The 14,638-nt window shown below is 34.8% G+C and overlaps 1 protein-coding gene across 3 annotated transcripts in view; it reads left to right on the forward strand.

The window, feature by feature from the left end:
- LOC126760189 (COA8 family protein CG14806, mitochondrial) overlaps positions 1-10,756 on the forward strand; it is a 34,630-nt gene extending 23,874 nt beyond the window's left edge. For 2 of the 3 annotated variants that reach the window (XM_050475656.1, XM_050475657.1), the window contains one exon: positions 10,235-10,756. In XM_050475656.1, coding sequence (XP_050331613.1) covers positions 10,235-10,456 — 222 coding nt within the window. In that variant the 3' untranslated portion in view covers positions 10,457-10,756. The remainder of the gene's footprint in view (positions 1-10,234) is intronic. The other variant, XM_050475658.1, reaches the window with a different exon arrangement.
- Positions 10,757-14,638: the final 3,882 nt, after the last annotated feature.

The raw sequence follows: 14,638 nt of genomic DNA on the forward strand, positions 1-14,638 counted from the left end.
AAGCTCAGATGCTAACGGTACTTATCATGCCACACAGACAGGAGTCGCCCTAATTAACGGGACTTTTGTTGGCACACCAAAGAAATGCGTCAAGAGTGTGCGCTCATCTCGTTTCACTTCTACATAGTTATTGTATCGTACAATCTTCGAATTAATAAAAAACTCTTACCTTATTCTAATTTTGTAGATTTTTAAATCGAAAAAAATTTAAAGCGGTGAAACGCAAATTATTATTAAATTGCACAATAAAGGTCCAAAATAACCGATAAATAGTAAAACCCGTCGATAGAAATTGAACATCAGGTTGGACAAATATCAACAACTTTGTAAATAAAAGGTATTAGGACGTTATCAAGAAGCCATAACCTGACAATTTTCGCTGAATGTTTAGAGTCGTTGTCTCGTTGAAAAGAAAATTTATACCTAGACCCAATTTTATGGCACTTTGTATGTTATAAATTATTAAAATTTGCACTTTTGCCAATAGTAGATACAATACATTCAAAGTTTCCTATCATACTAGCTCTCTCGTTTTCCCACATCGTAACACCCATTCCATGGTATTTGATTGAAGATAGGAAATTTTTTTATTGAGTGCTTTAACCGATCTTCTCCACGCGATTTTCTGCTGTTTGATTCCAAACAGACTAAACTTATTCTAGCCGGAGAATAAAGCTTCATTCAAAATTCAAAACTTTCGTGGCATATTTTAATATTGCCTCAGCGATACATCTTTATCTTTTACCCAAGGAGATATGGGTTTTTTCAAGCATAATTGCCTGGGGTCGAATCGTTACATCCGTGCACGGATCGGCAAACATACGAAAGAAAATTACGTGATACGTCAATCGTATGGGGTGATTGGTAAACGGATCGTAATGTATTTTCAATTCACAATAGTTTTTAAATTCCACATTGCTTTAGATCGTATTTTTAAGTCACAATAGATGTGGAACTGTCAAAACTGTTGCGAAATTTTCAATAAACTAACAAAAGCTAATTGAATATAAAAATGGATCCAACTTTGTTTTTTTATTTGAGCTCTAGTGAAAGTGATGGGGATAAAAAAATAGTGCGGAGATAGCTAAGAGATCGTAGCAATAGCGTAGGTATAAAAAAAAAAACAAATTATGAATCCTTATAACAAAATTTTGTAGATGTATCGTTGAACAAGTGGAAGATTTGCTAACGTTTGTGAAGCATTACATAACATCTGCATAAAATTTAAAATAAGTTACGACCCTCAAAATTGCGATTCTTATCACACACAAGAAATGGACCCGGGGTAGCGAACCGTCTCACCGCAATCAACCAAATAAAGTATTTTTTAATAAGTTGAATTCAAAAATGTATGTATATGTCCTTAACCTTGTAAATAATTTTATTTTTAATAGCAACTAAAATACAAAAAATTGGTTCATATTTTTTTTTTTTTTTTTAATTTTTAATGAGATATTCCATTAATTTGTTTCTTGTTTATGTTCTTTATTACTAAAAATTATAAAAAGCATAAAATTTAAAAAAATTTGCTTACATTTACATAAATTTGTCTATTGCGAGTGGTAGTTTTCGTTCGAATGACGATTCGAACGAACGGATACGTTTATATAATCGTTTACGTATGTCATCATGCTAGATTACGATAGAAGCGTTACGATCACGTATGTCATAGTACGAAATGCAGGCTTTTACGTGACGAGTAATACGTTCACGGATGTAACGATTCGACCCAGGCTCCCTTGAAAATTATTACGGTGAAAAAGTTTATGGTCTTTTGCAACTATTGCTGAGCTTTAAAGGTCACCTAGGTCGGAATTATTCCGACTTTTACCTTCACTACGGACACAACAAACCTCACTTCTCTTTGTGTCAGGTTAGGAGAGTGCCCAGATCTTAGCTTAGAAGTGATTATTACACCGTTTGCAAAGTCTTCGACCAGATGTTCAATTTCCACGGGTTTTACTATTAGCCGGATATTTTGGAACTTTTTTGTGCAATTTAATAGCAATTTAACCTTTTTATACTCTTGCAACATGTTGCTACAAAGTTTTGTTCACCTAACGTACGTATCACCTAAAATTAATTGAGATAGATATAGGGTTATATATATGTATATAAAATGTTGAATGTCTGTCTGTCCGACCGTACAAGCTGTAACTTGAGTAAAATTTGAGATATCTTGATGAAACTTAGTATGCAGGTTCCTAAAAATAATTACGAATTCGTAGATGGACATAATCGGACCATTGCCATGGCCACAAACAAGATATAAAACTGAAATTTGGCACAGGGGACGTGTGGATAAAAAACTTTGAAAAAGTGGTTGTGACCCTCTAATATGCTTGATGTAGATATCTCCTAAAGCTCGAATATTATAAGTACTCCTAGCGACATTGTGAAATTGGATGAAATCGGAAAATAACCCCGTTTAGTCCCCATACAACGGTATTGTTCTAAACTACCTCCGAGATGGTATAAGGGAGCTTTATGAGAGTCGGTGTGCAAATTGGACGATGGACTTGGCACCACCCACTTTATAGTGAAATCCTATATCTTTTGACCCGACTGACCGATTTCGACTAAATACGTAGTATTCTTCTCACATTTCTAGGTCACATTGTGAAAATGGTGGAAATCGGAGCTACTTCTCATCCAACACAATATTAAATCCCATTTGATTCTTTTACTTTCCCGTACACAAATCAGGAAGCAATTGGTATAAAAGAATAAAACTTTGCACCAAAGCGTGTTTTACTCATAACATTATATCTTTGTGCCTAAAATATGTATATACAATTGGGCCAAAACTTGACCTAGTCTCCATATATCTATTACCAGGATTTTCGAACATCCGGTTTACTTTTCTTCTTATGATTAGTAATTGTATGTGAGACACCTAAGTGAAACCCAAGGAACATTATTTGTGGCATGATAATAGTTAATAGATCAAATCGAGTCGATACTATCCCAACTCCCATATACTACGTATAATGAATTTCGTATCGTTATAGCCGAGTTAACAACAGCGCGCCAGTCGTTTCTGCTTTTTGCAATGTGCCACCAATAAGAGATTCCAAGCGAAGCCATATCAAAGTATAAAAGAGCAAAATAAAGAAATTAACAATTATTTAATATAATATAAAATAAACGAATTATTTGCAAATTAAAAATTCCAGACTTTTGTTTCATTGTAATAATAAAAATCTTACATATTTTATTATGAAAAACTGTTTTTTTAATATTTATAGATTAAGTGTTTAGTTTTTAATTCGACTTCTCGAAGTAAATTATAGTTATTTAACTTCAACTTTTCAGTATCACTTTTGAATTTTTGTTGATAAATTTTTTGTTTATATAGACATTTTCAAAGGTTAGTAGGTTTCAATATTTTAAACATATTTTTTATATTAAAATTTATTATCGTTCAATATCGAGATATTCTGGAATACAATTTGGTTTTCGATTTGTTGTTCAAGCAGAGTCTGGTGCTTTTTGGGCGGTGGGTCTGCCACTTTAGAAAATTGTGATAGTTCACTGTTTTATGTAATTGGTTCGTTAGAGTCTGCATTTACCTCCGACATGCTGCACCAAATATTTATTGACAATAACTCACTAACTTGTTGCTCTAACTTTGATAAGGGTATGAAAAGTGTAGGATATTTTTTTTTGTTTCGTCGCATTTTTGCCTTTAAGTGAATCTTATAGTCTGCTCAAACCTTTAATTGATTGCATTTAGTCACAATTATAATTTATCTGTGCAATTATTGCAGTTACCTTTTTCCATCCCGCGACGTCGCGCAATGGTATTCCGACTGGAAACGGGAAATTTAAATTGTTTTGGTCGAGTTTGTTGTTTTGTTTTTGGTCCTTAACAGTAAATTTATGCAAAATAGTTCGCCGTTATATATTTCAGTAGCAATTAAAACAACTAACTTATATTTGAAACTTACATTTTCAAACAATGCGACTTTTTTATACTTGAAGCACAAAAATTACGAATGTAACGTATGATATCTCATACAGCTCATCGTTCGATCGAATGCGGTATTCGCCGTGGCTAACGCGCAAAGTGCCATAAATTTTCCGCAGAACATTTCTCTCGAAAACTCGTAACGTCTACTCATCAGATATTGTCATCGTCCATGCCTCTGCACCATATAGCAGGACGGGAATAATGAGTGACTTAAAGAGTTTTGTTTTTATTCGTCGAGAAAGCACTTTACTTTTCAATCGCCTACTTAGTCCGAAGTAGCGATTGTTGGTAAGAGATATTGCGTTGGATTTCGAGGCTGACGTTGTTGTTGGTGTTAATGCTGATTCCAAGATAGACTTCGAAGTAATGACTGTCAACAGTGACGTGGGAGCCTAGTCGCGAGTGCGACGACTGTTTGTTTGATGACGAGATATTTTGTCCGATTTCGCCCATCTCCACTCCCCCTCCCTTGAGTGCTAGGGCATATGTGTTCCAAGTTTCATTACAATACCTCAATTTGTACTCATGTTATCGCTTGCACGGACGGACAGATAGTCACTCGGAATTCAACTCGTCTTGTCATCCTAGTCATTTATATACATATATGAACTCCACATTTAAATTATTTTCAAGTGACCGCTATGTGAAGAAAACTGTTACAATTATAAGTTGTGGAAGTCAAACCATACACTAACGTGCAAAATTGTTAGGATTCACTTACTTCATAACACAAAAAACTTATCTGAAATGTGTGCTAAGTCTCTGTCCATGACTGTATATACATATGTACATATATATATCTAATACAGTAAATTTCCCTATTACGGACATTCCTCATAGCCGTACATCTCCCATAACTGGATAAATTTCATGAACACAATGTTTTCATTATTACTTTTATGCCAACTGGACATGACTACGTTCCAATGACCGGACACGGACACTATTTTAGTAATATTTCCTTCTAATTATCTCTGATATACGGACAAGATTTCAAAAAACTTGTCAAGAAAATTGTGAACAATTTGTAGGTCTCACTTTTTTAAATTCTTAGTTTGGGGAAAGTTTGTTTAAGGGGGTATTCTTGTCTAGAATTTTGAAAAAATCGATTTTTTTTATATATCTTGAAAGTTTAGACTTTCAAAAATATGACCTTGGAAGGATTTTTTTTTTTTTTTTTTTTTTTTTTTTCTTTTTTTTTTTTCAAAATTTTATTTTATTTATTGAATCTGCTTTTTCTTAAAGCCTAACAATAAGTTATAAAATCTTAAATCTAATTAAAAACTAGACAGGCTCAAGCAAGTGATTGAGCTGTTTTGGTGATACGTTGCTCCTTAGTACGCTGGCATATCTCTTCTTTTAAGTCGTGTTTGATCGCAGGAATGTACCAAAGCATTAGCCAGAGGGTTTGGGTGATCTCGGAGTTTAGATATATATTTAATTCTGCTGTCTTCTACTTCTTTCTTTACCATAGGGATACCAAGGTCTTTATGGATATTTTCGTTACGCATGTACCATGGTGAACACGTGATTGTTCTAAGCATTTTTGATTGAAACCTTTGTAATATATCAATATTGGTTGCACAGGTCGTACCCCACAGTTGAATGCCATACATCCAAATCGGCTTTATGACCGCATTATACAAAAGCACTTTGTTGTCTAGGCTAAGTTTTGAGTTTTTATTTAAAAGCCAATTTAAATTTGCAGCTCTAATCTTCATACATGTTATTTTACTAGAGATGTGTTTTCTCCACGTGAGCCTTCTATCTAGGTGAATACCAAGATATGTTACTTCGTTCGCTTGGGGTACTAATATATTGTTTATTTTTACTGCCGGGCACATCTTTGGTCTTAGCGAAAATGTAATATGCTTACACTTCTGTTCATTCACGTTTATACGCCAGTTCGCTAGCCACTCTTCGACAGAACTTAAATTCTTCGCTAATATTCGTGATGCTAAAATGTGGCATTTGTTACGGCTCACTATAGCTGTGTCATCCGCAAAAGTTGAAGTTAATATATTATTAGCTGTTGGAAGATCTGCTGTATATATGATGTATAGTGTTGGGCCTAAAACACTGCCCTGGGGTACACCAGCTCTTATCTGTCGTTCATCAGATATGAAATCTCCCACTTTTACCACAAATCGTCTATTTTTTAAATAAGACTCCAATGTTTTATACAGTTCTAAGGGTAGAATTTTTTTAATCTTGTATAAAAGACCTTCGTGCCACACCTTATCAAACGCCTGAGCTACATCTAAAAATATTGCTGAACAGTACTCCCTGTGCTCAAATGCTTTCCTTATCTCGTTAGTAATTCTATTTACTTGCTCTATTGTGCCATGTTTCGCACGAAAACCGAATTGATATATATTTTATATATATATTATTCAAAAATGTATATATTTTCAAAATTGGATTTATTTTCGGAGATACAGCCGATTTTGTGACGTGGCGTCGGTGTTCACTAGAATTGTCTCCTAAACTTTAAACGCGTTTTTATCAAAACTGACGTTTTCGGAACGATACCCACGATTTCTCAGGTTAGAAATTTTTATAGAGTCTTCTTTATAGGCTTGTCTATGGTTGGAACTAGCCCTATCCCCAAATTTTTATTTTTATTATTTTTAAAAAATTCGAAATAGTCAGAAAAAGTGATCCAAAAAAACTTTTTTTTTTCAGGCAGTCCCAATTTTTTGAAAAAAAAATTTCACACTTTTTCGTAGTTCCGGCCATTGCGACATTATTCTAGATTAATAATCTTTCATTTTTTTTTTTTGGTTTCAGATAACTAGGAGGGTTGAAATCATGGGTATGGTCACGTGGAAATTTTTAGAGACCCCCCACTTCGTCAGCTCATAATTTTTGAAATTTTTTAGTTTTTAATTTTTTTCTGTACTCTTCTAAAATTAACAAATAACTAATAAAAAAATGGATAGTGTGGAGATCTGTACCTGTTAAAGAAAGTGACAACTGTCAATGTGTTTTACGTGGGATCCTGCTTATGAAAAGCTTAACTCCACGGTGCTCAAAAGCACAACGGATCAATACAATGCGTCGATAAGCGCCCTGAAAAATGGGTAAGGATTTTCAGTACCAATTGGCAGTGCGGTAAGGACACACTAACCACCTTGGTAGGGCTCGAGGCCCATCTAAAACCTCTGCCGTACTTTGGGTCCGGCACCCGGTTGCAATGCAACTCCACATTCGACTGACAAAGTCAGTTCTTCCCGCTTTGGGTTTTAACCACAGCCACCACGAATCTCCACAAAGGGCCAAACCCAATGAGCAGACTGGAGCGAACTCCAGGGGCTACTTAAAGTCTTTCGTATGACCTTGTAGCCGAGGCTACGACCAGTTGAGCCTCCATACAGCCCTGGACTGGTGGCCAGGATCTTAGTCGCCTCTTACGACAGGCATGCCTTACCGCGGGTATATTCGGTTTCCCCTCGAACCCGGAGGGGTCCCCCCGTACCCGCAGGGGAAAAAAAAAGAAAGTGACAATACGCTTTCATAATTTAGCAACAAGGAAGGCTTTGATGTAACGTGTCTGTGAATACGACATTTAATATTAGATATATATTTGACGCCGACCGTGCCGGACGGAAAGTCCGATAGTTATTAATATAATATTATAATTGTTAGTTATATACATGTATGTATGTATATAAATTATAATAAATCGTGATATCGCAGAATATTACAGATAGTAAAAATATAAATTGCCTTTTTTACGACACTTTAAAAATTACCTGAAATTCATGCTTCTACTTAGACCAGAATACCCCCTTAACGAACAATATGTAAAATCATCACAGCAAACCAGTTGCCTTGCACTGGTGTTTTTCGAGGTGGTTCAACGGAAACTTATGGCATAATGTCATTCATTCACTCCTGGCTGACATTGGCTCGCATATATTAGAAATATAGTTCTGAGTTGTATTTTGACTCGTAAGAATACATTTTGAAAACTCGTGTTTATCACGCCGCATTTATGGACATCTCGCTTAGCCGGACAAAACACTGTGATGTACTCGCAGAACGTCTCTACCACAGCATGGAAAGACGTGAAAATTCCCACAGATATTCGTTTACTACGTTTTACCTCGTTTCTGCAGGATATGCAATATTACTGTCGGTTTTACAATTACAATTAAAGAAATTAAAGTAAATTTTTTTTTGTAAAATAAACTTTAACACTAAAAAAAAAAATCATGAAAAGCGTTAATCAGTCAAAATTTGGTTTAATGCCACTACCATAAAGATGATTATCGTAGTAAAATATTCGTGTACATACGTCATTAGGTAACGGTAAAATTTTCCGAAACTTCCAGTTTTCACATTATTTGGAGCCATAATTCAATTAAAGTCAAAAAAAAACTTTCCATAAAAAAATTGTTTACATTTTGATGATTAAGTATTTATGGGTATTGAGTTATCACTCAAAAACACATTTTGATTGGTTGAAACTTTTTATAACTTCTTTTGAAGGAATGAAACTTTTTTTGAATTATAACCCTTTTGACAAATTGTTGTTTTTGGACTATCGGCACAACGTTATATATTTGAAACATGTTTGGACTGCTTTTAAGGGAAAAACTGAAGAAAACGGTTAGTCTGTTATGTTAAAAAAAAAAAAATAACGAATGTGAGTATATGTACATACATACCGACTTTAAAAAAGCTGAATCTGATTAAAACATTTGGTTCGACAGGTATAAATACTCCTAAATGTGTATTAGCATCTCGGTTTCGCTGGCTTGAATGGTTGGATATTAAGGGAGGGGTCCTAGCCCCTTCCAACTAAAAAAATCTGTTTTTTTGTGATTTTATTTCTTAAATATGGATTGAGGAATTTTATTCGGACCTTTTGTATATTACATAGTACAACAGCTAATCTGGGGGGTGAGAAATTCCAAGTCAGGGTGATGGTACTAGGTCAGTATAGTAAACCCTCAAAGGGTTTGGCGTAAGTATGTGTCAGTTTTTTTTTTACGATACTGACCTAGTACCATCACCCTGACTTGGATTTTCTCACCCCCCAGACAATAATCCCAAAAATGTTCCACAGTGTTATTGAGTACACTTTTGCTAATATGGGGTAATAATAAGCGTCTTAAAAAAAAAAAAAAAAAACAATTTGCGGTGTTCACCATAACTCGGCTGGAAATTATCCGAATATAAAAAACTGAAAAATTAGTCAAATTACAATCAAATCTTCCTCCCAACGTTCTCTGATAATTTTTTTTATTTAAAAATTTTTGGCGGCCATTTAAAGTGTAAACTGTTATTTTCCACTAAAAATTCCGCCATTTTGTGGGTGGAAAACCACCCTTAATGTAAAAAATATTGCTAAACGGTGGGGACGGTATTTTATATGTCAAAAATGCATACAAAGTTTGAAATGAATCGGTAAAATAGTTTTGAGATGACAGTTAACACGGTCTTTGAAAAATTAGTTTTGAGAAAAACGCGTCTAAAGTTTTGAATAGAAAAAGTGACGAAAAAAATTACCCTATATTGTCAAAAGTGTGCTCAATAATGTACAAAAGGTCTGAATAAAATTACTCAATCCATATTTAAGAAATAAATTCGCAAAAAAGTTTTTTTTATCTTGAAACCCAAACCACTCCCTTAACATAAAATGCTACTTTGATGTTGGTTTTCAATTTTGGAAATAGTCACTTGGGGATACATGAGGCGAATAAGGAGGGGTGTTGATGAGAGTATCGCCCCGTTTTGTATGATTTAAGTAAAAAGCTCGGTTATTTTTTGGGACACATTTTAGATGTCGTCAAAACCATTACAATTTTATTTACACTTACATTATAAGTGTGGGCACACAGACAAGACGTATCACATCTGACAACACTGTTTGTCAGTTATTCATTCTCTGTCCATTCTTGGAATTTCAGTTTCAACTGAATTCCTAATTCTTAGTTTTTAGTTTTAAGAAGCGTAACTCATTATACAGACGCCAACAAGAATACAAGTGTTCTTCAATAAATAATCTGTAATTTTATATAATTGTGGTGTTTCATTCGCCACATAAGCATTGATTTTGATAAATATATATAGGGGACTCACAACTTGTTATAACGCTCTGTAAAATCATAAAATCATAAATTTGATTAAAATCATTGTTATTGGATTGAATAAAAAATTAGTTTACACAATTACAATTCTTAACGCTATGTTTTCGTTTCGTTATGACTTATAACATTATGAGACTATATGAAACCCCTAAATATTTTTTAGGAACGGGAAGAGTTCGTCAAAACGCATGGAGCTGCAACTAATGGGGAAGTAACTGCAGATGAGATGAGTGAATTCTACAAGGCATTTTTGGATAAGAACAAAGAAAACCATTTTCGCTACAACTTTTCGTGGTATTTAAAAAATTTTGAAATGCTAAAATTAGCTTTTAGAGTTTCTGTTGTACGAGTAATAAAACGAGTAAAAATGAAAATACTGAAATAAAATGTAAGTTGTTTGTTAAATTTGTTTTAAACTGTTGTTCATTGAATAAAATTAAGTAATGTCAATAAAATAAATAATAATTATTAATCAAAATATAAATTTAAAAAATAGTTCTTAAACTTTTATTGAAAAACAATTATGTTTTTAAGAATACAGAAATAAAATGATTAAATAATACGCTTTTGCCATTGGGTTATTTGGTGTTACCAGGAGTGTAACACCACGCATCTAATTAATATTTTAAACTCTTATATGCACAATAATTATATAAAAAAAGTTTAAAGTTTGTCCAAAAATTAACCACTATTGAATTTTTGTAAATTATTTCCAGGAAAAAAAATTTACCTTTTAAAATTACGCCGCTGAATTCTTTCCCTCACGGTTCACCAATTTTCCGTTAAAGATGTTCGAAACGTTGGCGTTATTTTTGTAGCGATTATCTACAACTCTGTTGGGGAAAGGTAATTCATTTCGAACAACGAAAACATCTTAACATAGACTGCACGACTTCACGGCTTGCAGTTGTCGCTGTCGCTAAAGTAAACCCATTTCTACAAGGTGCGTTCCAAAGTAAGCAGGACGTTTTGAATGTAGCGCCCCTGGTTGCGCCATCTATGTCGACTGGTCGAATTTCGTGAAATTTCATCGATTGGAAGTGAAGTTATTGCGTTTTAAGTGTCAGTATGTTTGTGAACAAAGAGCCAACATTAAATTTTGTTTTAAAATTACCGTGAAAAAAGCTGTATTGAAGCAGAAGGAGACTATCTTGAATAAAATAAATCGATTTTGCCGAAAAAACCATTTGTTCTGTTTTTTTTTAAAGTCCTGTTTACTTTGGAACGCATCTTGTAATTGAATAGGGAATCCTAAAGTAAGAAATGGTTGTTGTTATAATAAAGTAAAAAGTATCGATAATCAAACAGATCTAAGCATTAACATGTTAAAAGAAGAAAAGCAATAAGAAGAGTTAAAAATTGAAGGCGGCAAAAGCGCAATTTTGTGGACAATTTTTGCATTTCAACAGGTAAACTCTTATTTGATAATTATTTAAATGACACCAAATATTTTAAATACGTCCATAAATGAAAACCAAGGCGAAACTGTAACAAAGATAAGCTTTATATGTAGCTTGTGTTGTGTTTTTATAACTAAAACTGAAACTCGTAAATGTGTTCATTAATAATTTATTCGGAGATTGTAGCTATTACAAGATGCTCTATACCTTCCCTTGCATCGTAATCTCTAAAGAGATTTTCCGTGAACACAGCACCCCCATCAGTTGTATTACGCCGTGGATTCCCGAAAATAGCGGCTTGTTTTTAGAAACGATCAGCGACTGCCTCTGCCTTCCAATCTCATCTACAACGTTATACGCTTTCTTCGTCTGGTCCATGGGACCGACATGATCTAAGTGAAGAGTGGTTAATGGCTGATCTTCCTTATGTATTGGATTTAACAAACCTTCTCTCCTTCCAGCCTTTGAATCTGTCTTGATGCATTCGATGCAATTTTTAACGATTTTAATTACTTTTGGACCTAACTGAGGAATAATAAATGTTTTCTGAACTGCTAACTGTGTCTTATTCACAGAGAAGTGATCCTGTTTATGTACCGTCCGAAATATTTCATCCCCCATCAGCGATGAAGCCACTATAAGCTCCCTTATTGGATCCTTTTGAGTAGCCCATGTTTCAAGTAGAAATCTTTGTCCTGTTGCTGAGCCTGCCTTGGCCTATGCAGAAAAGAATAATCCAGCATAAGACACGCTATTCTGCTCAACGCATCAACGTGATGCATCTTCGAGCCATTTTGGTGTTCTATTTCATAGTCAAAGTCTTGTAATAGCAACGGACACCGGGATACTCTTAGTGGGATGTCCTTCTTTTTCATGGTCATTGCGAACGCGTTGCAATAAGTAACGATCTTGGAGTGCAGCCATAAAAGTTATACTCTCCACTTTTTAAGTGTAATAGTACACCATATCCATGTATCGAGGCGTCCGTATGAACTTCAGTTAGAGCAGTTGGATTGTACAACTGTAATACTAGTGCACCAGCCAGACTATAATGTACCCTAGAAAATCAACAGCCTTTTTCAGGAACTGGCATTTCTCCCACTTAACCCGGCAACATGTTGCTTTGGACTGAGATAGTTTCGGTGTCAGAGCTATCGTCTTCCCCATCTACCGTCAATGAAAAAATCTGTTGCCTGTCCATGTACGCCGATCTTAAATCACCATCAGCTGTACAACAACAGCAGTTTTAACCATTAACGCATCACCACTGCGCTAGTCCAAACAACTTGTCAATAGCTACCATATGTCGCACGCTGTAATCAAATCGTAAAAACATGGCAATAAGTCCTAAAATCGATATTTGCTTTAAGGCTTGCGAAGAGCTAAATACGATAAAAACCTATTGTTCTACTACAATGCGAAAACTACGACGCAATAAAGCGCCCAACTGCGCGTGTCCGCCTTTCGAAAGTCATTATTCAAACGGTAACATTAATTGCGTCGTTCAGAAAAATTGTTTACATTTTGATGAATTAGTATGAGTCTAATTTATTCGTATTGAGTTATCACTCAAAAACACATTTTGGTTGGTTGAAACTTTCGAAAACTTCTTTTGACTGATTGAAACTTTTTATGAATTAAAACCCTTTTGACAAAGTTGTTTTTGGACTATCGACACAACGTTATACATTTGAATCATGATTGTAACACTTTGAAGGGAAAAACTGAAAAAAGGACGAAAAGGGTTAGTTTGTTATCTTCAAATAAAAAATAACAAATGTGAATATATATACCGGCTTTAAGAAAGTCAGTTAAGAAAAAACTGAATCTGATATAAAACGTTTGAGTCGTGAATATAAACACGTATTAGCATCTCGGTTTCGCTGGCTTGAATGATTGGATATTAAGGGAGGAGTCCTAACCCTTTCAAGGTAAAGAAATATGCAAGTGACAATTTTGTTTTACCACAAATTTTATTTACACTTAATGAAAAACTTAATTAAATGGTCAAATGAATACGTGCGGGATCGCTGTTGAACTTGGTTATATATAAATATATCAGCATCGCGGCTGATCCAAAGCTGTACGTAGAAGGAGTTGATCGTAAACAATTAAGGTGATGTGACGCTTGGGCCCGCTGATGAAACAAAAGTATTTCCGGAGCGCACAGGATCGGTGTTGATCGTAGCGAATAAATTAACGCGACGCAGTGTATCAGCGATGCGGATATTGCGAATGTTGATGTATTGTTGGGCGAACTGCAGCTGACGAATTGAAGAACTTTCCGGTTGTCCATTCCCTTTGTGAGTTGGGTTGCGTACAAGTGTGGTGTGTTGTAATGTCATCAGCTGTGGTGAATTAAGCTGTCGCAGTAGGATGCGCTAGTTTTACCGAGTAGAGGGGGTGGATGCTTAACTCATGGAAACATCGTTTATTTTCAAAAGGGTGCTCAATAATGTACTAAAGGTCTGAATAAAATTACTCAATTCATATTTAAGAAATAAAATTGCAAAAAAAAGTATTTTTTACCTTGAAACCCTAATCCCTCCCTTAATATAAAATACTGCTTTGATGTTGGTTTTCAATTTTTGAAATAGTCACTTGGGGATACATCATTTGCACGGTCCAAAAGCCTGTTGAACGATTGTTTTAGCTCATGGCCGGTGCAAGCCTTTTGAATGGCCTCTACGTTTGCATGATGCACGGTGCCATATCAGGTGAATACGGGAAGTGGTTAATGGTTAAAATGTGATTTTTGGTCAAATAATCTTCCTTCGAATGTTGGATTTTGAGCAATTTTTAGTCTCAGTCAATTTGTGCGGAACAAACCGTGCTCACACCTTTCGTAAGCCCAAATGTTCGTCAAAATGATGAAACCACTCGTGCACTCTGCTACGTTATAGGTAGTCATCGCCATAAACTTGTTTCATCAATTGAAACGTTTCGGTAAAAGTTTTACCAATTTTAAAACAAAATATAATGTTGGCTCTTTGTTCGAAGCTCATTTTCACACCAATAACACAAACATACTGACACTTAAAACGCAATAACTTCACTTTCAATCCATGAAATGTCATTAAATTCTCACTGGACAATCGATAGAGATAGCAGACTCTAACGCATCAGTTGACATATAGATGGCGCCACCAGGGGGCGCTAGTTCCTAA

Source organism: Bactrocera neohumeralis, chromosome 5, assembly GCF_024586455.1.
Source record: "Bactrocera neohumeralis isolate Rockhampton chromosome 5, APGP_CSIRO_Bneo_wtdbg2-racon-allhic-juicebox.fasta_v2, whole genome shotgun sequence".
Taxonomy (NCBI): Eukaryota; Metazoa; Arthropoda; class Insecta; order Diptera; family Tephritidae; genus Bactrocera; species Bactrocera neohumeralis.